Source organism: Lontra canadensis, unplaced genomic scaffold (assembly GCF_010015895.1).
Source record: "Lontra canadensis isolate GAN:19392208 unplaced genomic scaffold, GSC_riverotter_1.0 scaffold57, whole genome shotgun sequence".
Lineage (NCBI taxonomy): Eukaryota > Metazoa > Chordata > Mammalia > Carnivora > Mustelidae > Lontra > Lontra canadensis.
Genome location: NW_022631051.1, coordinates 12,903,136 through 12,930,495, shown reverse-complemented (window position 1 = coordinate 12,930,495; position 27,360 = coordinate 12,903,136). Strand labels below are relative to the sequence as shown.

At 52.4% G+C, this 27,360-nt stretch overlaps 2 protein-coding genes across 3 annotated transcripts in view; one reads left to right on the top strand and one right to left on the bottom strand.

Moving 5' to 3' along the window:
* Positions 1–6,493, bottom strand: part of RSPH14 (radial spoke head 14 homolog) — a 79,434-nt gene extending 72,941 nt beyond the window's left edge. The window contains exons 1-3 of one of the 2 annotated variants that reach the window (XM_032876044.1): positions 6,478–6,493; positions 890–1,098; positions 122–224 (exon numbers count right to left, since the gene is read on the bottom strand). In XM_032876044.1, coding sequence (XP_032731935.1) covers positions 122–224; positions 890–1,088 — 302 coding nt within the window. In that variant the 5' untranslated portion in view covers positions 1,089–1,098; positions 6,478–6,493. Of the gene's footprint in view, positions 1–121; positions 225–889; positions 1,148–2,928; positions 3,006–6,477 lie in introns of those variants that run through there. The other variant, XM_032876043.1, reaches the window with a different exon arrangement.
* Positions 6,479–27,125, top strand: RAB36 (RAB36, member RAS oncogene family). Its single transcript, XM_032875661.1, has 13 exons — positions 6,479–6,637; positions 6,681–6,732; positions 7,420–7,502; positions 10,548–10,639; positions 12,722–12,787; positions 13,217–13,318; positions 15,333–15,397; positions 16,930–16,981; positions 17,841–17,922; positions 18,229–18,319; positions 20,558–20,677; positions 21,179–21,804; positions 27,111–27,125. The coding sequence occupies exons 1-12, from the start codon at positions 6,479–6,481 to the stop codon at positions 21,241–21,243; spliced, it is 1,029 nt and encodes a 342-aa protein (XP_032731552.1). The 3' UTR covers positions 21,244–21,804; positions 27,111–27,125.
* The last annotated feature ends 235 nt before the right edge of the window (positions 27,126–27,360 follow it).

Genomic DNA, 27,360 nt, shown 5'->3' with positions numbered 1-27,360 from the left:
TCAACACACACACAGACTGACAGACAAAAATTCAGAGATTCAGGGTCATCCAAGGGCCTGCCACCCAGGGGAGGGGTGTGGCTCCCAAGCATGACATGGGTTTCCAGAGACAGCTGCCCACCTGCCCACGTTATGGGTCGCCATGATATGGAGCACCTCGGTGGTCTTTATCCGCACCATGTCATTGCTATCCTTCAGCAAAGCTTTCAGACTCTCCAGGCAGCCTACAAGGCACAAAAATCTTTGAACATTTACCAGTCTCAGAAATCAACTCACCTGGAAGTCAACAAGTGAGCCAATGTTGGGCAACAAGAGACTACTGCTGCTTTGGGGGCTGGGGGAATAGTGTCGGTGGTGCTGGCCCAGAGTCAGGCTTATTACACAGCGACTCTTAGTACTGAAGTTCTACCCACTGTCCTAGGCCCTGGTTCCAGGAACCACAGCCAAATCTGGAATCAACTGACCCTTCAGTACTAAGGCTGGAAGGAGAAGCTGCAGTTCATCCATCATGTGCCTCATCTGGGAAACGTGTGACCATGTCATGAAAATCACCTCAAGCCTTATTTTGATAATTAGCAGAGTGGGACACAAGGGACATAGTTCCCAGATACATGTGTGGTTTTAGTAAGGTGCGAGCCTATCTTTTGTGACAGTCTCATGGATGATAAACAGCACTGTTTGGTGGATCTGTGGCCACCTGGTTGAGCTGTAGCAGAGGGGACAGACTTGTGGCTCTCGGTGGGATGCTGGTGTGTCTGAGCAAGGATGGACTGACAAACCCAGAGGGACACGGTGAAGGGGCCAGGTCACCTCAGCCCCTCCCACTTCTGGCCACTGTGTCTGTCCATCCAGACCCCAGTCATGGTCACCTGGGCTGTGACATACTCACCTATGTCGATGGCCACGTAGACATGCTCAGGGTCGTGCATGAGGTCACAAAGAGCCATGAGGGCTTTCTGCCTCGTCAGCAGGTCCTCCGACTGCAGCTCTTCGTTGAGCTTGGGCAAGGCCCAACAGCCATAGGCAATGGAGGCCTGGGCAGGGTTGATGTCAGGGGGCAGGTACATGGAGATCCGGGCATGGGCCATCCTTCCACGCCTGCAGAGGGCAGCTCTCTAGCTCTCAAAATAAAAGCACTGCAGAACCACTGATTAAGAGAAATCAAAAAGGTGTCATTATTACCACTGGGATTTAGAAGCTACTTCTCATTTGATCCTTGAAACTGTAAGGGCAGTCAGATGGGTATCTTTACGTTCTTTCTTTTTTTTTTTTTTTTAAAGATTGTATTTATTTATTTGAGGGAGAGAGAGCGAGAGAGAGCAGGAGGAGAGGGAAAAGCAGACTCCCCGCTGAGCAGGGAGCCCGATGCGGGGCTTGATCCCAGGACCCTGAGATCATGACCTGAGCCGAAGGCAGACAAACAACCAACTGAGCCACCCAGGCACCCCCTTTACTTTCATTTTATGGTTTAGCAAACTGAGGCTGAGAGCAATGAAGGAATCTGCTCAAGGTCACAATAAAGGTAAATAGCAGCCCAAATTGCAAACTCCAGAGCTCTCCCATGCTTAATGAAAGAGGGACCACCAATGCTTTACAGGCTGGTCCTTGGGCCAAAAGCACCAAAAAGACAAAACGAACCAAACCAGCAAACACGAATAAGGTCACCACAGATGGTGCTTATCTTACGCCAGCAACACCTAGTATCTAAGTCAACTACTCCAGGATTTGTGTTATCCCAGTCTTACAAAGGAAGTAGCTGAGGGTAAGAGATGGCTTCAGGTTATGGAACTGATAAGACCAGGAGCCAATGTTCAAATCCAGGTCTAGTTCATTCATCCATCAGGGACCCATATTCAGATGCTGCTTCTCCTTTTTTTCTTTTTAAGTATTTCTTATTATGCTCAGATAGCCACCGTATAGGATAGCATTCAGATTCTTCTGACACATCCACAGAAAAAGGAATTAAGCTTAAAGTGTGATATAATTTTATTACACACATACACACTTGGAGCGACTGTAGGTGGTGTGGCTCAGTATAACTGACCCTTGAACAACACGGGTGTGAAATGCACGGGTCCACTTACACATGGATTTTTTATAAAATGGTACCTTTTTTACACACTACACTTTGCACATATTTTTTACATACTATTGAATGTGTTCTCTCCCTGATACCTCTCTTAATAACATTTTTAAAAATCTAGCTTCCTTTATTGTGAGAATATAGTATAGTATACAATAAATATAACATACATGGTCATCAACAGTTTATGTTATTGGTAAGGCTTCTGGTCAACAATGGTCTTAGTAATAGTTAAGGAGGGAGTCAAAAGTTATAAGTGGATTTTAGATTGTGGGGGAAGGGTAGTGTTGGCACTCCTGACCCCTATGTTGTTCGAGGGTCAACTGTAATTAAGAACGGGGTCCAGACCTAGGCCATGGGTGGCCCTTGACAAGTTACTTCTTCTATCTGTGTCTTTCTACTGCTGCAAAAGGGAAGTGATAAGAGCACCTCCTTCCTTCCCTGCCAGAGTGGTTATAGGAACTGCTGCTACCCAGGAGCCTGGCACAGCAGTCTCTGAATATCTCCTCTGTGGCTACTGTTAGGGTGATGGTGGTTCCTGCAATTAGTCCCAGTGATAGTCCCAGCCCTGTAGGAATGCTCAGCTTGGTAAAGGAGGTGAGCCTGACTCTGATTCTGGGCACCAAGTGACCGCCTGGGGCAAGAGGAGAGGGGCCCTGGCTAGGAGGGATGTGGACTTTTCTGGGCTCTCCGAGCTAGGAGTAGTGGGTGCTGGGGACACGGTCCTGCCCTCTTTTAAGGAGCATGGGTTAGGGAGGTAAGAGGACGAGAGCCCGGTGTGAACAGGGAGGGGAGAATCTGGGGACCCCCCCCAATCCTGTTCCCTCTGGCGGCCGCTGGCTCACCTGCCTCAGCCCGCGGTCCCGGAAGCGCTCGCCCGTTGCCCGGCGACCGGTTGCCAGGCTACCCCCACGGCGTCCGCAGCGCCCATCGCGCAGGCGCGAAGGGCCCCGGGGCCGGGACCAGCTGTAAAGTGCGGACAATGATGCTTTACAGGGTTACGGTGAAGAACAAAGGCGGCTCAGCTTTGTTCATGGTACAGAAGGGAAGCGAAGTGACTGTACTCTGAATTGAACCCTGCATGACTTTAATCCTCAGAGTAAACTCGGGAAGTGATAACATCCAGTTTACCGACAAACTTCAGAAAGGTTCAGTAGCTTCCCCTAAATTACCCTGGTCTGATCCCTGAACTGTCTAGCCCTGGCTCATGCTCCTTGATCTGCAATCTGATTACCTGCTAATGACAAAGATCAGCCCCGCAGTGGAGCAAACACACTGCTGGCTGGAGCAATTGCTCTTGAAAGCAAGCCAGACCCAGCCATCACCTGCATAAAACTTTCACCTGGTCTCAGGACAGAGTCCAAACTCCTAGCCTGCTACTCAAGGCCCTGGGTCATGGCCTCGTTCAGCCATGCTGGATTCTTTTAATTTCCCAAATGGTCAACTCTTTCCTTCCGGCTGAGATGCTTGTAACACTAACCACTTCTTTGCCCTTCAAGACACAGCTCAGTGTACACTTCCTCCATGAATCCTGTTCTCTCCCCAACTCCAAAGTAGTAAATAACCCCATAATTTAATTATCCCACAGGCACACTTCCTCCTCTAATTCTCTATTTCTGTTTCCCCCAGCACACTCCAACTTCCCGGAGGATGGAGAGGCCTTGTCAGTCCTGTTTACTTGCTTTTCCAGTGCCGGGAATATACTAGAAGTTTCAGTCAATGTAGCATAAACGAATGGTTAATGGACTTGAATCAAGATTTATAATGTACAAAGCACTTTCACCAACTTGTGTGATCTTCACAAAGAACCTTGAAGTTGATAGTCACATCCATTTTATAGCTGAGTAAACTGAGGCACAGGAAGAGGTAGAGCAACTCACATAAGTCCATCCCCTAAGCCTGCAGCCTTAGCACTGAAACTTAACTAACAAAGGCACCAGGTATTAGCCTCCAGCACAATTAGCTTTGGAATGAAGATCACTACTCTGATCTGTGTGCCCAGGATCCCACACTGTGATGGGGAGATCTGCCCCCTACTGTGGTTCTTTAAAGGACCTAGTTATAAAGGATCTCTAACCCAGAGCCTCCTAGCTTTTTTAGGAAGATGGTGTGGAGAGTGCTGGAGTAGGAGTCAGGAAATCTGGTTTCGAATTCTAGTTCTAACTCACTAGGCAAATTCTTTTGATTTTGTGAGCCTTAAGTGCCTTGTCTGTGAAATTAGGGAGCCGATTCGAGTAGATACTCAAAGCTGGGAACCCTGGGCCTCTCAGAATCTGGTTAGAGTCCTTTTTTTTTTTTTTTAAGGTTTTATTTATTTATTTGACAGACAGAGATCACAGGTAGGCAGAGAGGCAGGCAGAGAAGCAGGCTCCCTGCTGAGCAGAGAGCCCGATGCAGGGCTCGATCCCAGGAATCTGGGATCATGACCTGAACCGAAGGCAGAGGCTTTAACCCACTGAGCCACCCAGGCGCCCCCCCCTTTTTTTTTTAATTACCCTTCAGTTTTATTATTTTTCAATCTCTTTTTGTTAACTTTTAATGATACACATAACATTATATAGGTATATATGTTAATTATGAAACATAAAAATATAATAACTATGTGTGAATTCACCACCAAGAACATTCTGAATGCCTGCATCCTCTTCCCCTATCCTATAGTCCATCTTCCTCTCCAAAGCTAACTACTCTCTCATTTTATGATTACACAGTCTTACAAGTGCCTCTAGAGGCCATCTAGCCCACACGCCTCACTCTTCAAACAGAAACTAGCTTATAGGAGCTCAGCAACAGGTCAGCTTTTAAACAGCCATTAATTACAGAAATTAATTTTATAAAATGAGCTCTAGAAGCCAGACATATGATATTCAGGCATCATTAGTTTCAGAACTATGCAGATTAAGGTTAATGAACAGTAGGCCACTGCAGGGGACTGGGCTCCAATCAAAGGCCAATGGTGCAGCAAAAGTTCTTATGCCATGATTGCTGAGAAGAGGAGGTGTCTGTGGGAGAGACTTGAAGGAGGAAAGCACGCCAAAATACATCAAGGCTGATCTGGCAAGGCCAGAGATAGGGAGATGTTATTTATCATCTGTTTTCCAAATTGTTTATTTTCATTTGAGTTATTTATTGAATAAGCAATATATGCCCATAGAGGAAAATCTAGAAAGTATGAAAGTAAAATGTCTCCATCCCTCCTCAGTCCCCAGCCAACAGGTTGTCCTGACCTGTAACAACCACCACTGGTATCTTTACAGAGCTAAGCTAAACTTATGCAAGTAAATATGATTCATTTACTTTTTATTGTAGCAGCATACTTCAGTGTTCTCTACCTTCTTTTTAAACACTTAATATTCATTCACTCCCTTAACATTCACTCAATGTCTGCTATGCCCAGGCACTGTTTAACCCGTGTGTTACATGGATGAAATAAACACAAACACCCCTGCTCTTGCTGCAGCCAGTGGGGGGAGATAGACAACCAACATAAACAACAAGTTTTACAGTATGTTAGAAAATAGTAGGTGCCTGGGAGAAACAGAGCGGAATAAGGGGTTGGGAGGATGTTACTATTGTAAATGGGCTGCTTTGGGGAGGCCTTATCTAGTGGTGTTATCTGTGCAGATGTGAAGGGGAAGGAGGAGAGCAATGTGAAGATCTGGGGGAAAAACATTCCAGGCTTAGAGAACAGCCAGTGCAAACACCCCGGTGCCTGGTGTGTTGCAGGAACAAGGAGGCCAGCGGAGCCTGTGTGGGATGTGGGGATGGGGAGTAAGCGGTGGAAGATAAGAGGAAATAAGGCCAGAGCAAATTACATGAAACCTCTTGGGCCATTGTAAGGATTTTATTAATCTGAAAGAGATGAGGAGGCATTGGACGGTTTGGAGCCAAAGATTGCCGGTGATCTGATCTGTTTTAACAGGAGGAGCCCTGGGGCGCTGAACTGGGAATAGGTTTAACGGCAAGGGTAAAGGCAAGGCGACCAGTTGGAGGGAGAGAAGATGATGGTTTGGACAAGGGCAATACCAGTGGAAGGGGCGGGCGGTAAGAGGATACTGGACAAATTTTCAGGATAGAAACTACTGAATTTTCTGATAAATCAGATACGGGATGTAAGAAAAAGAAGTCAAGGGATCTTGGATATCCCTCCATACCAATATATAAAGAAAAACACGAACTATTTAGGTAACCAGAAAAAATCGTACTTAATATTATGAAAATAAATATTTAAACACCTCACGTAATCCCTACCCGTTCGATTAAACTACCTCCTTTCTAATGGAAGCTGGGTGCGAGAGTCTCTCCACCCCGCCCCCGCTCCTGGGGTCCTGGCCCCGCCTCCTGGCCGCCCTGCCCCCGCCCACCGCCCGCCTGCCGGATCCCGCCTTCGTTACCATGGTGATCGCCGGCGGTGGCGCAGTGTCTTGGAAGCCCCTGCTGCTCCCCCAAGAGGCTCCGGTTGCTACGGTGACCGCCCTTCCGAACTACGTGTGGGACTCTTTCCGCTGCGAGCCCCGCCCAGATCCCGTCCCCGACGCCCGGGATTCGTCAGATGTCGGCAGGTCCCGCGGGGCGCTAGTTGCTATGGTGATCACAGCCACAGGCCCCACCAGACCGCTCAGCTTCCAGAGCCTTTGCCACCTCCGCGGGTGAGTCCGCCTCCCACTCTGTCCCACCTTAGTCCGCACCGCTGCGACCCCGTCCCGGAGGTCCGGCTTGGGTGGGCGTCACGGCCTGCAGCCCTGGGGCCTCCTCATTTCCTGAGCGCCTGCCCTGGGTCAGGCCTGTGTTGGTCCTGAAGGAGGACGGGGTCAGGTCCGGGAGGACGGTACGCCTGGTTAAGGACTTGACCAAGTCCAACCTAGTGGGAAGAGGAGGAGGACAGGAGACTCAGGGCTGCACAATAGGGGTTAAGGGGCCAGGCGTTGGGTGCGGTAAAGCGACAGGGGGAAATGCCTGATGGCTGAAACCTAAGGCCCCTCACCCACCCAGAGCCTTCAGACCTCGAAGAGGAAGAGCAGGGGACCACTCCAGTTCCGATTCCTCCCCCTGGGCTGTGATGATGCACAGCTTGGCATTTGTGGTAAGGTCGGAGAGGGACCACTCCTGGTTAAACAGCTGGCAGGAGGAGACCCAGGTCTCCCTGACTTCTAGGCAGGGCGGGGAAAGCTGGGTCCTCTCCATGCCCACACCAGCTAAACTGCCTGCAGATGGAAAAATATGGCCTCTGGCCAGTTTCCCTGACAGAGAAAGAGGTGTGGATCAGTGTTTATAGCTACTGAGTCCCCAGGGATTTGTGCAGCTCCCTAACTCTCTGTCCCCTGGTTGGTCCACAGGATACTCTGCAAGGATGAGGTCCTCGCTGACGCCTTTGGGGCCGCCCGTGAGCAGGGACCGCATCATCACCAGCTTCCCTAAGGTAGAGAGGGTCATTAGCCAGCCTTTTCCATGTACGCTACTCTCCAGACACCTTGTCCACACCCACATTTCCCCACCTGCATTCATCACTGGAAACAAAGCAGGAGCATGGGGGAGGTCGGTCCCTCTCTAACAGACCCTGGGAACTTACTAGACTTCTTTAGAAACAGGGACACTTGGCCCTGACTTGCCCAAGGTGGACCAGCAAGTTAAGGGTGACAGCAGGAGACAATGTTGCACAGAGATTAAAGGCACAAACTTTGCAGTCAGACAGTCCTGGGTGTGAATTCTGACTCTGTCTTTAAGCTGTGTGACTGTGGGCAAGTTACTCAACCTCTCAGACCTGCTGGTACATAAGGATAAAAACACATTGGGTTCCTAGCTGTTGGTAAATGGGAAATCCCTTACCTGAGTCGTGCTCACTGCTGTTTTTTCCTTATTATTACTATTATCAAAATAGCACTCTAGTTTCCTGACACCAAATCCAGCCTCCTCTCTCCTTACCATTCCACCTCCGGTTCCTGCTGAAAACAGGGCTCTTCCATGTGTATTAAAATCTAGTATTAATTGCATCAGGCAATGCAAATTGGTCCAACCCCTAGATGGGGCGTGGGACAATATTTCCCACCATTGCAATGCCCCTGCCTTCTGATCCAGTCATTCAAGGCCAGGCCTTGGAGCAGTTCATAAAGCAGGTCAGATACAATGTAAATGTCCTCTGGGGGGGCTGCTTCAACAGCAAAATGCTACTTCTGCCACAAGAGACAGAAGCTTCCCTTCAGGAGTGGATGTGCAGTGAAGGCCAGTCAATTAAGTAAAAACGCGAGGAAAGGAGCAGTGTGCCTAGCGTACTCCCATGGGTGGAAAAAGGAGAGGGGAGAAAACAAATGTATGTGTTTGTTTATACTTGCCAAAAATATCTCTGGAAGGACACAGAAGATCCTTCCATTAGTGGTTGCCTCCATGTGACTTGGGACAGGTATAGAGGGAAAAATCCTCTCCATGGAATGACCTCTCTGTCTTGTGAATTCTGTGCCCAGGCTGGTAAGGAGGAAGGAGGTGACTGCAGACTTTGGGTAATCTGGGTCTGCAGTCATACCTTCTCACCTTTTCTGCCTCTACACACCACAGAGAAAGCAGTGGTGCCTCGGACCTGGGGACAGCTCCCCCAGAATTTTCCATCTCCACAGAGGACCAAACAAATTGCTTCCCTAGAGAGCTTGACTGTGGTCACTAGGGATGATGGATCCTAATGTTTAGTGAGCTGAAAGGAAGGGAAGTGTGATCGGCATAAAAGAGTTCAAGTCTCATGGGACAGAGGACTCCATTTCCGGAACAGATCAGCAAGGCTCAGAGAGGTAAGGAGGGCTGCCTGGAGTCAACAGCTGGGTGCTGCAGAGCCAGGACTTGACCTGGGTCTGACTCCAGGGCTCCAATGTTCCCCTACCCTGAGAGGCAGCCTGGGGCATCCATCGTGCTTTCACCCAGAGTGAGATTCTCCCCCATCCTGTGTGTGGCAGTTCATCCTCTATCCCAGGGCCACACACTTCAGACCTGAGAAATGCATGGTCAGGTGGGGCAAGTCCCTTCTCTTACTCTGTGCCTCAGTTTCCCTGTTTCTAAAATCAGCTCCCACTTTCTGCCCAGTCTTCCCTACTACATTTCTTCAGTGCACCCAAAATGGTGGGATTCCTCCAATGACCACCACCATGACCAGGCTATCCCCAGTTTGAAGCTGACATGAAAGTTAACAGGAGAAAGCAGCCTGCTTCCTCATGAGGTAGCTGACACTGTTATACACGAATGTGGGCTGCGAAGCTAAGCTCTTCACCTGCATTACCCATTTGATCTTCCAACGACCACATGAAGAGCTGCTGTTATGAGTGTCCTCATTTTGCAGATGAGGAAATGGGCTCACTGAGGTGTTGTGACTTGCCCTTTTGTAAAGCTCCTTCTTCTAGTCTTTGCTGCCTCCACCGTGCCTGGGGGACATATGCCTGATGGGGCAGATGGGACAGGAAAGAGCCCATCTCAGTGCCTGGAAACTCAGAAGAAACACTACGGCTTGGGGTGGGGGTGGAGTCCTTGTCACAGGGGAGCCATGGGTTCAAGCAGTGCCCCAAAGGACAGAACAGGTGGCCCCGGGGGACCACTGCCATATCACAGCAGAGCACACCAACAGCTTCTAACAATGCCCTTTTCCCCACATCCTTACCACACTCCACCCCCAGCCTCCACCAATCTGAGGGCAAAACACAGCAGTCGCCTTCAGTTTCCTTAATATCATCTTTTCCGATTACAAAACAAATGTGTGTTCAACATATGTTGTAACATCTTAATAGCCACGAACATTTGTTGAGTGCTTAGTATATGCCAGGCTGGGTCTGCACTAATGGCTTTACAAGCGTCATTTCATTTTATGCCCCCGGCTTACAGATGGGGAAATTAAAGTTCAGAGACATTAGATAGCTGCCTGGGATCACACAGCAGCTAAGGGGAGACACAGGTCTTCCTGAGCCTACGGTCATGTTCTTCAACCATAACCCAGACCTGCTTTCCAAGAACTGTGGAAGACCCCAAAGAGCCCTCCAAGACATTTTCCATACACACAGACAACACATTTTTAAAGCAAAAATGGCATCCACGATCCACCGGAGGCATGGAAGGATCTTGGAGTTAAAAGGGCCCGTACAGCCCACCCCTCTTCTCACCTAAAGAGGTCCAGAGAGGACAGAGACCTGCCACATGCCCACAGCAAGGACGCAGCTGCTGCTGGCGAGACCCCGCTCTCTGAGTTGCCACCTGGGGCCTTTGGTCTGGCACGGCCCCTGCTGCTGGTCCTCAGGACTCATAGGAGCTTGGAGTCAGGGCCACTGAGGGCACAAAGGTTGGATGTGACAGGGGGGGTCAGGGAAAACTAACGAACCGGAGTTTCAAGTTTCAGGAGGGAGGGAATGCTGGGAGGCAAGTCACCACCTCACTGCCCCGCTTGGTGATGCAGTTGCAGCCTCGCAGGATGAAATGCCCATCTGTCTGTCCCTTCCAGTGGTACACGCCTGATGCCTGCCTGCAGCTCAAGGAGCACTTCCATGGACAGGTCAGCGCCACCTGCCAGCGCAGGAACACAGGGACCGTGGGGTGAGTGACCCCATGACCCAGGGGACACAGAATGTGGCAGGGGGAGGCAGCGGCAAGGAGTGAATGCATGGATGAATGTATGAAGAACAAGTGAAACACTTACCCAGACCACACCCATACAGTCCAGTACGGGCCTGGAGCCGATCGGCGTTTTTGTCTGGCTTTGCTGCCATAGAGAACATCTGCCATAGAGAAGAGCTTTCCCTTTTCTCAGTAAGTCACGGGGCTGATTTTCAGCCCAAGGGCTCGGCACATGTGTGCTTCCTTTGTCTGGAATGTCTTTCCTACCCTTCCGCTCACCAGCCTTTCCCGTGTACGCTACTCTCCAGACACCCTGTCCACACCCACATTTCCCCACCTGCATTCATCACCAGAAATAAAGCAGGAGCATGGGGAAGGTCAGTCCCTCTCTAACAGAGCATTAAGGGGAGTCCCGTGCTACCCCCATGCCCCAGCCTGGGTTGGCCAGGGTGCCCCCCTGGGTCCCAGACACTTATCTCACAGAATTATGAGTTTGCCTCTCTGGATTCCCCACTAGACCCAGCCTGTGAGGGCAAGGGTTGTGTCTGTTCTGATCCCACCTCAGTAGCACCTGGCGCCACCTAGCCCTGCCAGCACAGGGACCTCGCAGCAGTTACTCCTCTCTCTCTCTCTTGAAAATTTTTAAAGATTTTATTTATTTGACAGAGAGAGCACAAGCAGACAGAGTAGCAGGCAGAGGGAGAGGGAGAAGAAGCAGGCTTCCCACTGAACAAGGAGCCCGACACAGGGCTCGATCCCTGGACCCTGGGATCATGACCTGAGCCGAAGGCAGATGCTTAGCCAACTGAGCCACCCTGGCACCTCAGTTACTCCTTCACTTAACACGCATGTACCGGGGCCTGCTTTGCCTCTCTTCCTGAGGAACTCCCAGCTGTCACACAGGTGTGGTGAGCTTTCGGTGGAAGCCCGGCTCGGAGGTTCCCCAGGGGGTGCAGAGTGAGGCCAGGCTCAGGTCAAAATGGCCATCCCAGCCATGGTCACGGAATGAGAACACAGGCTCCCAGTTAGGGAGGGCTGGTTCTGTACAAGGTAATTCACCCAGATTACCTCTCTGACCCTTCACAATGGCTCTGGGAGATGGGAAACTGAGGCACAGTGGGTGCCCCCATAAAACTTTGGCAGGTGGAGTCAGGTCCACCCTGCTCCAGGACCAGAGGCCCCCTGGGAGCAGAGAAGATACAACCTCCGTGCCCCCACACATGGCCAGGGGAGCTGTACCAGGTCACCAGGTGACACAGGTGCCTTCTTGCTGTCTGCAGGCAGAGGAAGTACCTTTTCAGAGGTTTGCCCATTGAGCTCCTTTGGCATGAGCTGCCGAAACTTCCACCCACAGTCCCAGGCATGGTGCCACAGGGAGTGCAGGATACACACAGGGTGGGATTGGGGTGGTGGCTACTCTCAGTGAGCAAGGTCCCTGGAGAGCCCAAGAACCTCACAGCCAGTTTACCTCAAGCCGTAGCCCAGAGCTGAGTCCTGGCCTGAGTCCTGTCCACTGCTCACCTCGTGGGGGCTGCGTGGCCCTTGCAGACACTTCCAAGGCAATAGGTGACAGAGGTATCCTGCTTGCAAAAAGCAGGAGCCCGTGCAGCCCCAGGCATGTGTCGGAGGGTGCGGGTGCTCTGTCCCCGTGGCTGTATCCCCTTGGCAGACACAAAGGTGTCTGCACCCTTGGTATGCTCCAGGTTCCTTACTGCGCATGCCCCCAGCTTGGACACAGCTGCACCTGGGACTTCTCCGTCTTCTCCATCAGAACAAGACTCAGGCTCCCCTCGCGCCCAGTTCTGACCTTCACAACAGGGCTTGGGCCCATTGGGGTCAAGAGTATATAGCCCCAGGGAGAGCAGAGTCCCAAGAACAAATGCAGGCCCTCCTGCCCTCCCCTTGAGTGCCAGGGATGGAGAGAGACATCCCAGAGTGCCCCGTACCCTGTCATGGATTGAGACGTGGCTCATGAGTGGGGAGCTCAGGGAAGGAATGGCCTGTACGTGTGAAGATGCTCTGTGGCCATGCTTGTAAGCAACACAACCATATCCCTCACAGGCTGCGACTCTCCAAGGTGGTTGTCGTTGGCGATCTCTACGTGGGCAAGACCAGCCTCATCCACAGGTGCGCCCTCTGGCCACACCTCTTGGCATTGGTTGTCACGCCTTTCCCCGGGGAGGCCCCGTTAACATTGTCATAGTTAAAACTGTGTGGCTTCTGGAAACCACAGCTCAGAGGGGATACAAGGCATCAGGGAGCGGCAGGTCGCGCGGAGGGGTGCAGCGTCCTAGGACCCTGGCATTCATGACACCATCCCCCAGGACCATGGGCTCAGACTTCACTGGCCCTGACCTTTGCCTTCCAGGCTGCCGCAGCCCCTCTTCCCCAACACAGTTCTCAATGACAGCTCTGTCTGTCTTCTCTGTATCTTCGTGGACCATCATCATCTCCTTATATTCCCTATGGGTGGCCTTTTTGTTGCCTGCCGACTTGCACTGTCATGAGCAAAGCTTCTACACATAGCCTCTCTGATGACTTCCTCGACTCCCACAGGTTTTGTAAGAATGTCTTTGACCGTGACTACAAGGCCACCATCGGGGTAGACTTTGAAATTGAACGCTTTGAGATCGCTGGCATCCCCTACAGCCTGCAGATGTAAGTTGCCCTCATGTCACACCATTTCCTGTGTGGCTCATGGGTGGGCTCTGCGGAGGGAGACCCATGGGGAAAGCCGCAGTGAGCTCCTTCTGGACTGTGCCCTGTGGTGTTCAGTGAGGACCTGTCTGGACAAACAGGGATGGGTATATGACCCTGGGCTTTTCCAGTTCCTCAAAGCCCTGTATACTCCCTCACCCCCATGGGTGTCTCACGTTGGTCATCAGACCTGGGGAAGTCCTCACAGCCTGATGTGCCCATCCACCTTTGTCCTCCCCGATACCTGCCGCTCACGTTTTGGCTTCAGGTCTCTGCCCCTGGCCTGCCTGGCCCTCAGTGATCCCATTCATCAGGCCAGCAGGGTCGCTTCTGGCAAGTCACTTCAGACCTCTGAGCATCTGTTCTCATCTGGAAAGTGGAGCCCAAAATGGTCCCTGCATGCTAAGGCCTGGTGGAGACCACCTAGTCCACGTGCCTTCCCCAGGCTTGACATACCCCTCCTCCTCCTCCTCACCCCTCTGCTCTGACTCCATTCCCCCTGTCTCTCTCCCTCTGTTTGCTTCCCTGCCAGACCCCATGTCTTTGCCTCTTGGTAGCCTGCTGGCTTCAGCCCCTCCCCTCTTGTTTTCCTCAGAACAACCCAGAGTCTTTCCTCCAGGCTCACACTTTCCCACCAGGGCCCTGGACCCAGCTGTCCATCTCCTCTGGCACCTGGAAGTTACAGCAGGTCTGTCTGTGTGTCACTAGCCCTTCCAGGTTCTCCTGTGTGGCCTCCTCCCTTTCCTAGGCTCTCCTCCTAGCTGCCCCTATACCCTTCTTGCTTGCTGCCTCTGTCCTGATCCCTCCCCTTCTCTTTTCTCTCTCTCTGGGGGGTCACACCTGCTCCTCTGGTTTCATTCCTCAATCCTCTAAGCTCTGCCTGGGCTTACCCTGGGGATCCATGGTCATCAGAATGGAGTTCACCTTCTCATGGCCTCAGCTCTTAACTCTGTCATGATAATGCCTGCTTCTCTGAGAACAGCTCCAGTGCAGTCCTAGACACAGATGGCACCACCGAATCTTGCCCGAGGGAGAGTCAGGGCCAGACCAGAGCAGAAGAGGCCGTGAAAATGCAGGGCTGCAGGGCTGCAGGACCGAGGGGCTCTGAAGCCAAGAGAACAAGGCACACAGAGCTGATGGGACAGCCAAGGTGGAGCCGGGCAGAGAACGGCCTGTGCTGGGCTCCTCCTTGTGGCCACCAGCCTTATCTAACTAGAACAGATACACTGTCCTGGCTTACCTTCTCATTGTCCCTCCACTGCCAGCTACCCAGTTGGCACCATCTCCAAGCCACCCTCCCAGCTTCCCACTCAGCGTGATCTTCAGAAGCAAAAGACAGTATGAATGAATTAATGACAGAATAGGGCCAAAAAGTTCTGCGTCATGCTGAATCACTTCAAAAAAATTGCAGACTATTGAGCTCTTATTCATGACTTGTCTGCTTTTCCATTTATGGCAGAAAGTTTAATTCTGATCTGTTAATTTTAAAAAAGGGATGGGTTTTCAGACTCAGCTCTGCACAGTGACCACCTGCCTGGTTCTAAAGCAGAGCCAGTAGATCTCAGTATGTGTGTCCCCTGTCCTATACTGTGCCAATGGCAGATATCATTAACCAGTTGTTGCATTCTTTTCCATAGAACCAGGGCTCCCTTTCTCCAGAGAGCCAGAGCTACCTGATCAGAGTCACCCAGGAGATACAAACCAGGTCCCTGTTAGACACCGCCACCCCTCCATTCATCTAGGCAGTAGAACTAGGGCATGGCCCTCCCCCACGGTGAATCCAGTCAGGGAATTGCCCCATAGGGCACCTTAGGAAGGAAATCGTGAGGAATTGTGGGTGGGGACCTCTGGCTGGTAGTTGGCACAAGCCTTCAGGCCTGCCTGCCCACAGCCCCACCAGCCTGCTGGCTCAGACCACTGCAATTGCTTAATCTGCCCCCTCTCTTTTTCCCTTTCTGTCTCTGCCACCACACAGCTGGGACACAGCAGGGCAGGAGAAGTTCAAGTGCATTGCATCTGCCTACTACCGGGGTGCCCAGGGTGAGCATCCGGGTGATAGCAATGGTGGGGCCCTCAGCCGCGTACAGCAGGAGGCTCCCACTGGGCTCATAGCAAGAAGTCCGGGTCCTCTACACGGGTACCAAATCTGCCCTCCAGGAACCACTAAGAAAATCCCTGGCCAGTCCTCGGGGCTGAGGAGACTGCCTTTGAGCCAGCCGGGCCTGGGGTTGGCCTCGACAGTCACATCCTTCAGGGACCCTGTGCTGGTCGATGCTCCCTGGGAGTCTCAGCCAGTTTCAGCTCAGAAGGATGCTCAGAGGGGGAGGTGCATGTCCAGAGACCCCAGAAAAGAAGAGCATAGTCGACTCCTGGAGGAGGTGCAAGGAGGCGAGGCTGGAGGGGAGGAGCAGAGGGGCCACAGAAGGACTGCACCTGCCAGTGGGGGGCCAAGGGGTGGCCCAGGTACTGGACAGGCCTTGCAGACAAGCTCCCCACTCCAACCCAGCTCCCCCAGGGGTTTCAGTGGGAGACATGAGAGCCATTCACAGTATCCAAAACCAGGCTCACGTTATGAGACCCATTTACATCTACTCGATACTGGTAAAAAGAAATCATAACATTGCCATTTGAGGTTTGGGAAAAAAGCAAAACCAGGAAATAAACCGTGAGTCCCTTGGCCTTGGGTTGGAGTTCCAGCTCTGGCCTGTCTTCTAACGGGGACAACACCCCTTGAAGATGAGGTGTTAGGCACCTGGTACAACCCTGGGAACTGCAGCCTGGCCTGCCACTGTCACTATTCTCAGTATCCTCCTTAGCTTCATTCCCCTCTGCCTCAGGGGGCCTCTTGCAGCTTTCAGCCAAGCTGCAGGTAAAGTTCTGCCTGGCTCTGCTCACATCCCCAGGCCTAGTAGAGAGCCGGCCTTTCTGAGCCACATGGGACTCCCCTCAGGACTCCAGCAGGATCCTGGACACCACAGAACCTGGGTGGAGCCAGAGATGAGAACCACCCAGCTCCTCAGCCATTGTTCCCCTAAAGCTGGTTGTTGCTAATTGCCCTCATAACCATAGCTGCTGTTGGTCGAAAGTCCTATGTCAGGCTCTAGACCCGAGCTTGTAAAAATAGCTGTTCTTGCTTAAACTTCACAGCACCCCTGAAAGCCTAAGGTATTGTTCTCACCATTTCACAGATGGGGAAACTGAGGCTCTCAGCAGTTAAGGCCCTCACCTGAGCTCTCTTGGCTGTAAGTGGCAGAAGGGAGAGTTGAACACAGAAGCCCATGAGCTCATCTTGCGTCCCTGGATGTCCTCTGGGGCTGGGCCTCTGGATATGGGTCAGAGAGAGTGGTGGGTGGGAGGTCCCAAGAGACAGCCATGGGGTGTGTCCTTCCTAGCCTCCATACTGGGGATTAGGGCTGATTGCCTGGGAGGACCACTCCAGCAGTTCTGCGGGAGCCAGGCTCCTCTCTGGGTTTCTCTTTGGGAGCAGGGAGCTGCCTGAGGGGAGCCCCTCCTTGTACACCATGTTTGTCTCACCTATTGCTGACCGGTTCTTGGCTTCTCCCTATGTCCAGTGATCATCACAGCCTTTGACCTCACTGACGTGCAGACCCTGGAGCACACCAGGCAAGTCTGAGACTCTGTGGCCTTTTTGGTCCCCTTTGGTTCGGGATCTCCCATGAGCTGGGCCCCCCGTGGGCAGTGCAAGGGACCATACTTGCTTGTCAGAACTGATTGCCCAAAGACCACATACTGTCCAGTTACCGTATTATCCCTTAAGATTTGCACCCACCTGCTGAAGGCGGGACCAGCTCAGGGTACACAGCCAGGCCCGTCACACAGGAGCTGGGACTCAGGAGGGCCTGCATTTGCTTTAAAGTTCTGCTGTCACCATCTTGAAAGCTTTAATCATTGCTGGTTGAGGGGCCTCACATTTTCACTTTGCTCTGGGTCCTACAAATTATATATACATCCAGTCCTGTCTGAAGGAATAGCCCTGGGGCTATCTGGTGCAGAGACCTGATCATGGGAGCTGGTAACATGACCAGTTCTGGGGGGTCATCTGCTTCTGCTGGGGATCACCCAGTTAATGGACCAAAGTCCTCTTTACCTCTCTTTGGGACATTCATATCCCATTTCTCCCAAGCCCTGTGAGGGAGGTTGGGGTGATCGTTCAAGTGGATGAAAGGGCAGGACTCCCCCAAGGTGACACAGGGTGAGGGCAGAACCAGGGCAGAGTCCTTACCTCCCCTGACCGGTACTTTTGTGTCCCTGCCCACCTGCAGTCCAGCCAGAGCTCAGCTGGTAGCAGGACCAGCGCCCCACTCAGCCAGCTGGTCAACCCACTCTGCCCTCCCTGCAACTCAAGACTCAGTGCTCCCAGCCCTGGAGCAGACCCACATCTGCATCCCCCATCCTCTGGTCTTCCTCAGACCTCTCTAGGTGGATGGATGCCATCAGCCTGTCTCCCTTCTGTGCCTTCTAGGCAGTGGCTGGAGGACGCACTAAGAGAGAATGAGCCGGGCTCCTGCTTCGTGTTCCTTGTGGGAACAAAGAAGGACCTTCTGGTGAGCACACCAGAGCTAGAGGCCTGGCATGGCCCTCGGGAAAATGCAGCCGCTTTCAGCCCAAGCTTGGGGAGGGAGGGGGAGGTGCTGATGTGCCTAGATGGAAATTGGAAGACCCAGAGCTGAAAGTAAGGGGCACCCATGCTCACCTCATCAGAGAGGAATCACTGGGATCTCACCCCTGGGGAAGGAATACCCTCTGCCCATGTGCTGGGGAGGGATGAGCTGGAGAGGGCAGAGGCACAGTGGGGAGTGCCCCCAACAGGAGGGCCTGAAAAGCTGGGTCAAGAGGGCTGCTTCTCCCAGTCAGGGGCTGCATGTGAGCAGGCAGAAGTGGAGGCTGTGCATCTGGCCAACGAGATGAAGGCGGAGTACTGGTCGGTGTCAGCTAAGACGGGTGAGTGGGTGCGGGGTTGGTGCCCCAGTGGGCACTGGCAGTTTCCTTCGGCGGCTCTGTGGCATGCTTGAGTCACAGCCAGCTATGCTGGTGACCATGCAGGGCCTTCCACTGCCTGAGAGGAGTCTTCTCATCTCTAGGGGGAGACCAGAAGCATGGCCAGCAGGAAGAGCAACACCTGGCCCTATGCCCGTGTTCTCTGACACATCCCCCTTCCTCCTTGAGGCAGAGCCAGGGAGCAGCAGAGCTGGGTTTGGAATATAGCCCTCTCCTGTAACCACTGTACCATCCTGCCCACCCATCCTAAGGTAGCTGGGTAAGAGGCACCTCCTGGCACAAAGAAAGACCCAGTAACTGGGGTCTCCCATACCTTGCCTGATGTCATCGTGGAGAACACTGCAACATGGCTTGTGACCCCCTGACCTTCATTCATAGCCCACCAGTCTGTCCTCCAGCCACATGGGGCCCCCAGCCACACGAAGTCCCCAGGCCCTGAGCTGCCCTCACCCACGGGCCATTGCTTACTCCAGCCCTGGCAAGATGCCTAATGTCTCCGCCTCAGTATCCTTATTTGGGAAATGGGGTGATGCTGTCCATATCATTTCATTTTTTACTACGAAACATGTTTTAAATTACAAAAGCCATATGTATTCACTGAATAAAAATTAGAAAATGCAGAGAAACAAAGGACGCACTTAAAAAACACAAGTTGTTGGTTGCGGTGGGGGATGTGAAATGAAATAACATGCAATTATTTCTGGCTCATAGAAGGACCCAGCAGCTCTGGGGACCCTGGAATTATGCCTTGTGTTCCTTACCCCAGGTAAGGGACCACAGTAGACATCTGACCAAGAACTAGGGGAGGCAAGGATGGGAGTATTAAGGGTAGGCACCATGAGGCAAGGGGGAAGCACAACCTCCAGCCCATCATGGATGGCAGCACCCATACCCAGTTCCCTCTGCTCCTTCCTGAAATAATCCCCATGCCCTATGGACCCACCCCCTCCCCGCTTTGAGTAACGGAAGATTCACTGAGCGTTCCCTATGGGCCAAGCAAGATTGCCCTGTGCAGTTGTATAGATTGTATAGCTGCCCAAGGGTAGTACACAGGTCGGGTGCTGGAACCTAGCCCTGTGCCCAGACGGGTGGCCTTCTCCAGCCCTATCTGAAGGGATAGCCCTGGGGCTATCTGGGGCAGAGACCTGATCAAGGGGGCTGGTAACATGACCAATTCTGGGAGGTCATCTGCTTCTGCTGAGAATCATCCAGCTAATGGACCAAAGCCCTCTTCACCTCTCTTTGGTTTGGGACATTCATATTCAGCACAAAGGATGTGTGGGATATGAAGGATATATCTCTCCTTCTATTTTCAATGACAGCCTACCTGGATATAGTATCCTTGGCTGCAGATTTTTCATATATTTCTTGAATATATCAGGCCAGGCCTTTCTGGCCTACCTCTGTGAATAGGTCTCCTGCCAATCTAATATTTCTACCTTTCTAGGTTACAGACCTCTTGTCCAGCGCTACCTTTAGGATTTTCTCTTTGTTTCTGAGACTTGTGTTACTATCAGATAAGGGGATGTTGACCTATTTTTATGGATTTTGAGGGGCTTTCTCTGTGCTTCCTGGATTTTGATGCCTGTTTCCTTCCCCAAATTAGGGATGTCTTCTGCTATAACTTGCTCCAGTATACCTTCTGACCCTCTCTCTTTTTCTTCTTCTGGGATCCCAATTATTCTAATATTGTTTCATCTAATGGGATCATTTATCTCTCAAATTCTTCCCTCGTGATCCAGTAGTTGTTTATCTTTTTCTCAGCTTCTTTATTCTCCATCATTTGGGCTTCTATATCTGAAGGAGGATGCACAAAGGCTCTATGTGGGAGTTGACAGCAGCTGCCCACTGGACAGGTACTCAGAAGTGACAGGAAAACAGACACCCTTCTGATCTCCACACATCCCAGTGCCAGGCCCACAGGAGATGCTCAGTGCTTATTAATTGGAAGAGAAGACGCTGGGAAACTAAGGCTCAGAGATTTGAGGGAGCTACCGGGGCTGGGGGCCCCAGAGCCCCCGGAGGTGGGAAGCCAGGTTGGCCAGCCCCAATCACTTGCACTGTGCCACCCAAGGCAGCCCCACAGGTGGGCCTCCCTGGCATCCACACCCACTGGCTCCCAAATTCATCTCCAGGTAAGGGCTGAGGCAGTGGGGTCAGGGCCATCTCTTGGGCCCACAGGGGAGAACGTGAAGGCATTCTTCAGCCGCGTAGCTGCCCTGGCATTCGAGCAGTCGGTTCTACAGGACTTGGAGAGGAGGAACAGCACCCGGCTCCAGGTCGGCGATGGAGACCTCATCCGTGCGTACAGACAGCAGGGTCGGGGGCTGGGGAGCAGGCTTGCACCCTAAAACTCAAGTCCACCAGCCTCCTGTCCCAAGAGGCCACTCCCTTAAATTGTTCTCCCGTGCAGTCCTCTCTGGGGAACTCTTTTTGTCATGATTCTGATGTCAGGCCCTCAGCCTTCCTGACCCTTCCTGCCAGCTCAGACTCACTCCCTGGCTCTCTTTGCCCTCCTGGCAGCTTCCTCATGAGCCAGACTAGGTATCCCTAGCTGCGTGAATGTGTCCCGGCTTTGGCTCTCCCCATCTCTGTCTTTCCCCATGCTGTTCCACCATCTGGAATACTTCCCAGACAATCGGCCTGTGCCAGGTCACCAAGGCCTTGACTGAGAGGCCTGGGAGGTCAAGCTCAGCTCTAACCAGCAGAGTCGCTGGAAGGTGCCAGTGGCAGGGGAGGGAGGCTGCCTCATGTCAGCTGCAGGTGTTAGTTGGGGTCACATGACTTCTCCTCTCCTTACAGGAATGGAGGGGAGTCCACCCGAGACCCAGGAGAGCACGACATCCTCCAGCCTGGGTTGCTGTTAGCTGGAGCCTTCACCAGAAGCCTCTACTTGCCGCACACACATGGGCAGTGCCTTCCACGACCATGGAGTGGTGACGTGAAGCCATCTGTGTCTGCCCACCCACCATCCTGAGCCCCAGAGCTCAGCCTCTGCTCTTTAGCAGGTTGGGAGCCAGGAAAGGCCCACACTGGCTGCCCAGGAGCACCCCCACAGCCCAGCTGGTGGGTGCACTGCAGTGATCCTCTGGAAGGCCAGTGTCGCCTACAGAGTCGCCAGACACTCACCGCCCAGCCTCAAAAGTCCTCAGAACCACAGACATGAGACCCTGGTGACTCATGGCCCGCCTCTCTCGCCCTTGGCACACATGAGCTGCCCACGCAGGCACTCTGCCAACTTTCCTGGGTCAGCCTCAGGATCCTCGTCTTCTCAGTGGTGAGGGCAAGCAGGACTTGTAAAAAGCCAGCATGTGAGGGAAAACCCACCTGTCATCCCTGCTTGGGCCTTTCCTATAATCAACAGGACTTGCAGTCCTAGGCCTCAGAGCCCCAGGCCTCACTGTCCACTGTCCCTCTGCCACAGATTTGTGGCAGCCTTGCTCCTCTGGTGGAGGATAGACAAGAGGGTCTCTCAGGCTCCTTCTGGCCAAGGGATCATCTTTGGCTTCTCCTTGATTCCTGGGATCCTGTCCTATAGGTCAGTGGACAAGGATGGACCAGGCAGGCCATTCATGCCTCTCTGGCCCAGCTGGACAATGAATTTCTCTAGCTGTGCTATGGGAAGGAGGCTGCCCAGCTGCCCCTGGGGTGAATTACTGCTGCATGCCTTGTGCATGGCACTGTCGTGCGGTTACTGGCAATAGTCACCCAGATGCTTCTGGGCCAGTGCCCATCATTGCCTCGCCGCCCCTCTCTCCCTCTGACCTGCACAGGAAAGGCCTGGAGAATGAGAAAATGCTAGGTGTGTGCCTCTCAGGACCTTCATGGTGGCATCCGTGGATCTTTGGAGGACGTCAGAGGCCCTCCAGAGTCTAGCCAGTTCCCCATCTATGCCACCCCGTCCTGCTCATCCAGAACAGGAAAGAACAATTCAGGCTTCCCCTCCCAGCTCCCACCCAGAGTACCTGCGATCTCTGGCCCCTCGTGTTGCTCTTCTGTGGGGGCTGTGAACTCCCCCCCCACCCCTCCCCCGCAGCCGCGGGATGAGCCCACTTATCCCCACCCACCCCGTTCCACAAAGAGGTGGGCTCCTTGGGGGCATATCCTACCTGCTTCTCTGAGATGGTAGGAATTTTGCAAACAGCTCCTCTGGTCAGTGCCCCCCCCACACAGTGCCTGGCACACTGGGAGGGCCCAGCGCATGCTGGTTGGCCCACAGCAATTGCCAGATGCTGGTTGGGGAAAAACACCGGCATCTTTTTCTATTCAGTCCCCCTTCACCATATTTTAGTGCTCATTTTTTACAGATCTAAAACACTTCTTTACAAATATCACTCTTGAAGGAATTCTGTGCTTGTTTTTTGTAACCCAAAACAAGACACTACAAGGCTTTGTATGCAGAGTGAAAGACCCCCGCCCCCAGCCCCGCAACTCCCATCCTTGGAAGTAACTGTTGTTAACAGCTGTGGGAGTCCTTCCAGATGATTACTCAGCAGCATTGCCACGTATGTTGTCTCATTTGCTGTTTGGCCAGAATGATCTCTCACCACACATGCTGCCTGGCAGCCTGCATTCTGGTTGACCTGCAGGAGCCCTCTGCGCACATGGACCTGGCTTGTTCCTTTAGCAGCTGCCAGTTTTCCTTTGGGCGATGGACCAGAGTCCCAAGTGCCCTGCCCTCTGAGCGGGACATGAGGTTTGTGTCCAGCTTCAACCTTTTACCGAAGTTACTGTGGTGACCATCCTTATGGCTGTAGCTGTGTACACTCGGGATTCCCAAAGAGAACTTGCTGGCCCTTCTGAGGACTGGTGGCCCAGCTTGGTCCACTGGACACAGTCTTGGAGCGGGAGGTCGGGGGGTTCAGGCTGCACCAGGACCAGGTTTGTGGCACACAACAGAAACGTCATGGGATGGAGGAGCCCAGCCACAGTGGGCTGGCCTCTCCAAGGGCGCCCTCTCCTCATGCCTTCAGGTCCCCGGATTAAAGGGGGTAATAATGAGGACCTGCTAATAGCTGCTGAGCTGGAAACACAGTGTCTCAGGTGCACCCACTCTCTGTAAGTAGCCCTTTATTAAACTCTCCCTGTGTTGTCCACTGTGCATGCTTAGTTGTTTCCCACCAGCTGATAAAGTCTCCTGTCAGAATCAACACATCAACAGAGAGGTTCTCTTCAAACACCTCAAAATGTGGCTGTCATTTCTGGGGTAGAGACCCAGGACTAGATGCAAATGGTTCAGAAGAGGCTTGTCCCTCAGCCATATATCCCTGCCAAGCAGCTTTGCCCAGGGGACATTATGTCCCTTATATGTCTATACCCCAGTCAGGCAGTCCCAGTGCGCTGTCACCCAGGGTTGTGACCCCAAAATAGGTTTATTCACATAGCCCCAACCACACCCAACCCTCCTCAGAGTCCTCAGCAGAGTCAGGAAATTAACTCAATTCCTTCGTCTGTCACCCCTTCCTGCCTGAGCCCCCACGGTTTTAGTAGTCCCCAGCCCTGCAGCCAGGTGACATGTGATGAAGACTCCCCAGTGACCCAGAGTGGGCCACTTGCTCCCAGCCTCCTTAATCTAGTGCCCTGGGCACCAACTCACTTCCCCCTGCCCCAGCCCCTCTTTGGGCCCCTAGACTGGAGAGGGGAGGCTGAGGATCCATTCAACTCTGACTTCAGCAGTGGAGTGAGATGGGAGCCACCCCCAGATGAACCTCACTCTCCAGAGAGACCTAGGGCGTCTTAAGCGGGGAGACCCAAGGTTACCTAAGATCTAGGTAACTGGAACAGAGAGATGGACAGAGGATCACTTCCATTCACACAGATGAGAATTAGGGTACCTAGGAAAGGCCCAGGGTCACAAGCAGGTCCAAGCCTGCCAAAGGGATATGGCAACCATGGAGGCCCAGAGCAGGGACTGAGAGGAGGCATGGGGTGAGGGGAACCTTCAGAAGAAGCAGCACACAGCTCAGAGAGGGCCCTCCCCTTCTGAGGGAGAAGGCGCTCCTGAAGACTGGGGGCCTCTGGGTCCACAGTCGCCAGAGAAGCCCAGGACTTGAGGCACTGCCCCAGGATAACACCCTCCCAGCAGCTCCTGGGCTCCTCTGCCATCTGCTGTGGCCTCTCCATGTCACCTCCCATATGTCGGGCCTTCCCCTGAGGGAAGTTGATAGGCAGACGGGAAATGTGGCTGTCACACCGCCTCCACCTCTTTCCAGGCAGCCTAGATCCTTCCCAGCTTCCACCCCCACATCCAGGCGCCTTCCCAGCATTCAGGACCACCAGCCACCTGTCTGAGCCTGCGCCCCAGCCTGCTGTCTACAGGCCCTTCACTCTGCTTGCTCCCCATCCTGTCTCCAGGGACACATGGTGGGTGTTCTGGGAAGCAAAGCAGCCCCAGGGCTCTCTTTTGCCCCACGGGTGGATGGTACCCCCTGGCCTGAGGGTGCTCTGGGCTACTGACCACTAGAAGCCACAGCCCGGACCATCTCACAGGCCATGCCTTCAGGAAGAAGTTCATCTTGTCCCCACCCCTTCACTCTCTGTGAGGGCTGGAAATGGCAGCCAGGACCACCCCCCCACTCCTGCTGGCTGTAGGGGCCTCATCAATAATTGATCCTGCAGAAGGCAGGTGGAGTTCCAGCTGAGGGGGCCCTAGGAGAAAAGACCCACACACTCACTCATGTGGAGCCCTTGGCCAAGGACATCCCACTGAGATAGATCCATGCTCCCCATTCTGGGCCTGGGGCTGGCGGCCTGGAGGAGGTGCCCAGCCAGGCACCGTCCAGCACAGCACACACAAGCAGACTGAAGAAAGCTGTATTGATCGCCCTAGTTTTCTGATCTTGCCTGTAGCTCCCTGGGGCTGATACATGACAGATGATGGATGACAGATGTCAGAAAGGGGTCACATGGCCACATCCCACTTGAAGGGAGCCTTCCTCTGGTCTCCGGGCCCCGAAGTGGGTGGGGATGAGGGTACAGACAGGAGAAAGGAAAGAGCAAGAAAAGGCCCAGATAGTGAAGTTGGTCTTAGGTAGGTCTTTATAATGCCACCTCTAACAATCACACCTGATGGTATAGTGGTCAGGAACACCAATATGGGACTTGGGCAGGCTGGGCTCAAGTCTGTGCCCCCCCCCTTTCTGCTGTGCGACTAAGGAGTCACTGTCTTTTTCTCTCAGCCCTTCTCTCTTCCTCCTGCCAGTATGATAGCTATGAGGGGGGGAAACAAGTCACATCCATGGAGCCCCTAAGCCCCAGGCTGGGCAGCTGGCGAGGGCTGGGTGGATGGAAGGCTGTGCAATTCTCATGGGCAATGCCACTGCGCCCACCCATGCAGTGCCTTTGTGTTAATTAGAAACAGGTACCCATGCACTTCCTTCAAGAGTTAAACATAGAATCACCATATGATCCGAAAATCCCATTCCTAAGAATATTCACCAGAGAATTAAAACAAGGACTCAAGTGCATGTTATACATGTTCAGAGCAGCATTATACATACAAGCCAACGTCCACCAACAGATGAATGGGCAAACAATGTGGTCTAGCCATACAATGGAATATCATTCAGTCTGGTTTTTTTTTAAAGATTTTATTTATTTATTTGACGGAGATCACAAGTAGGCAGAGAGACAGGCGGGGGGCGGGGGGGAAGCAGGCTCCCGGCTGAGCAGAGAGCCCGATGTGGGGCTCGATCCCAGGACCCTGGGATCATGACCTGAGCTGAAGGCAGAGGCTTTTAACCCACTGAGCCAATCAGGCGCCCCGGAATATCATTCAGTCTTAAAAAGGAATGTAGTACTGACGCGTGCTACAACATTGTTGAACCTTGAAAACCCTATGCTAGAAGAAAGAAGCGAAACACAAAAGGCCACATATTATTTGAATCCATTAATATGAAATGTCCAGAATAGGTAAATCTATACAGACAGAAAGAAAGGTTAGTGATTGTCTAGGGTTGGAAGGAGGGAGAAATGGAGAGCCACTGCGTAATGAGTGTGGCATTTCTTTTTAGTTTGTGGTGATGTAAAAGTTACATATATATTGGTGGGAGACGGAGGGAGAAGGAGAGGGAATCTCAATCAGGCTTCATGCAGGGCATAGAGGCTGACATGGGGCTTGATCCCACAACTCTGACATCATGGCCTGAGCTGAAATCAAGAGTCAGACACTCAACTAGTGAGCCACCTAGGCGCCTGGTTACAAAAATATTTTCTAACTAGATACAAGCTCTATGGTTACACAACACTGTGAATATACTAGATCTCTCTGAACTGTTCACTTTAAAATGGTTAATTTTGTTATGTGAATTTCACCTCAATTTAAAAATAGCCCTTCTTGCTCATGGCATTTGATATCCATATGTTAGAAAACTGCTTTTATAAACTGATTTTGTGAGAAAAGACACCTTTTTACAATTGCTGTCACCACCAATATTCATATCTACCAGGTCTAAGCGGGGAACCATGCCTCCTTTGATGTGTGCCCTCGTGCAGTGCACATCCTGTCTAACTGTAGCTGGCAGACCTGCTCAGGAAGTCCCCAAGGGAAGGGGTGGCCAGTCCATTTTATAGTGAACAAATGGAAATTTCCTGGTTTCACACTAGTGGGGCCTTCTGACTTCAGAACGACAGAAAGAACAGAGGCTATGGAGCTGGAAGATGATCTCGAGCCTGCCCACAGCTGAAAGGCTGGGTGACATGCAAATATGTCCTCATCTGTGGTGTGTGGAGTGAGGTTGAATCCCTGGGCTCTTGGGAGCATTCAGAAGATGCTAGAAAAATGCTCCTCCTTACCTCTAGGTCAGTAGGATCAGGGGCTGCTTTCACTCAGGCCGGGGACCCAAGGACTGGCTTAACTTATCCTCCATGATTTTTGTTTTTTAATGGAACAGCTTTATTAAGATAATTTGCATACCATACTATTCACCCTTTTCAAGTGTATCATGGAATAATTTTTAGTATATTCACAAAGTTGTGCAAAACCT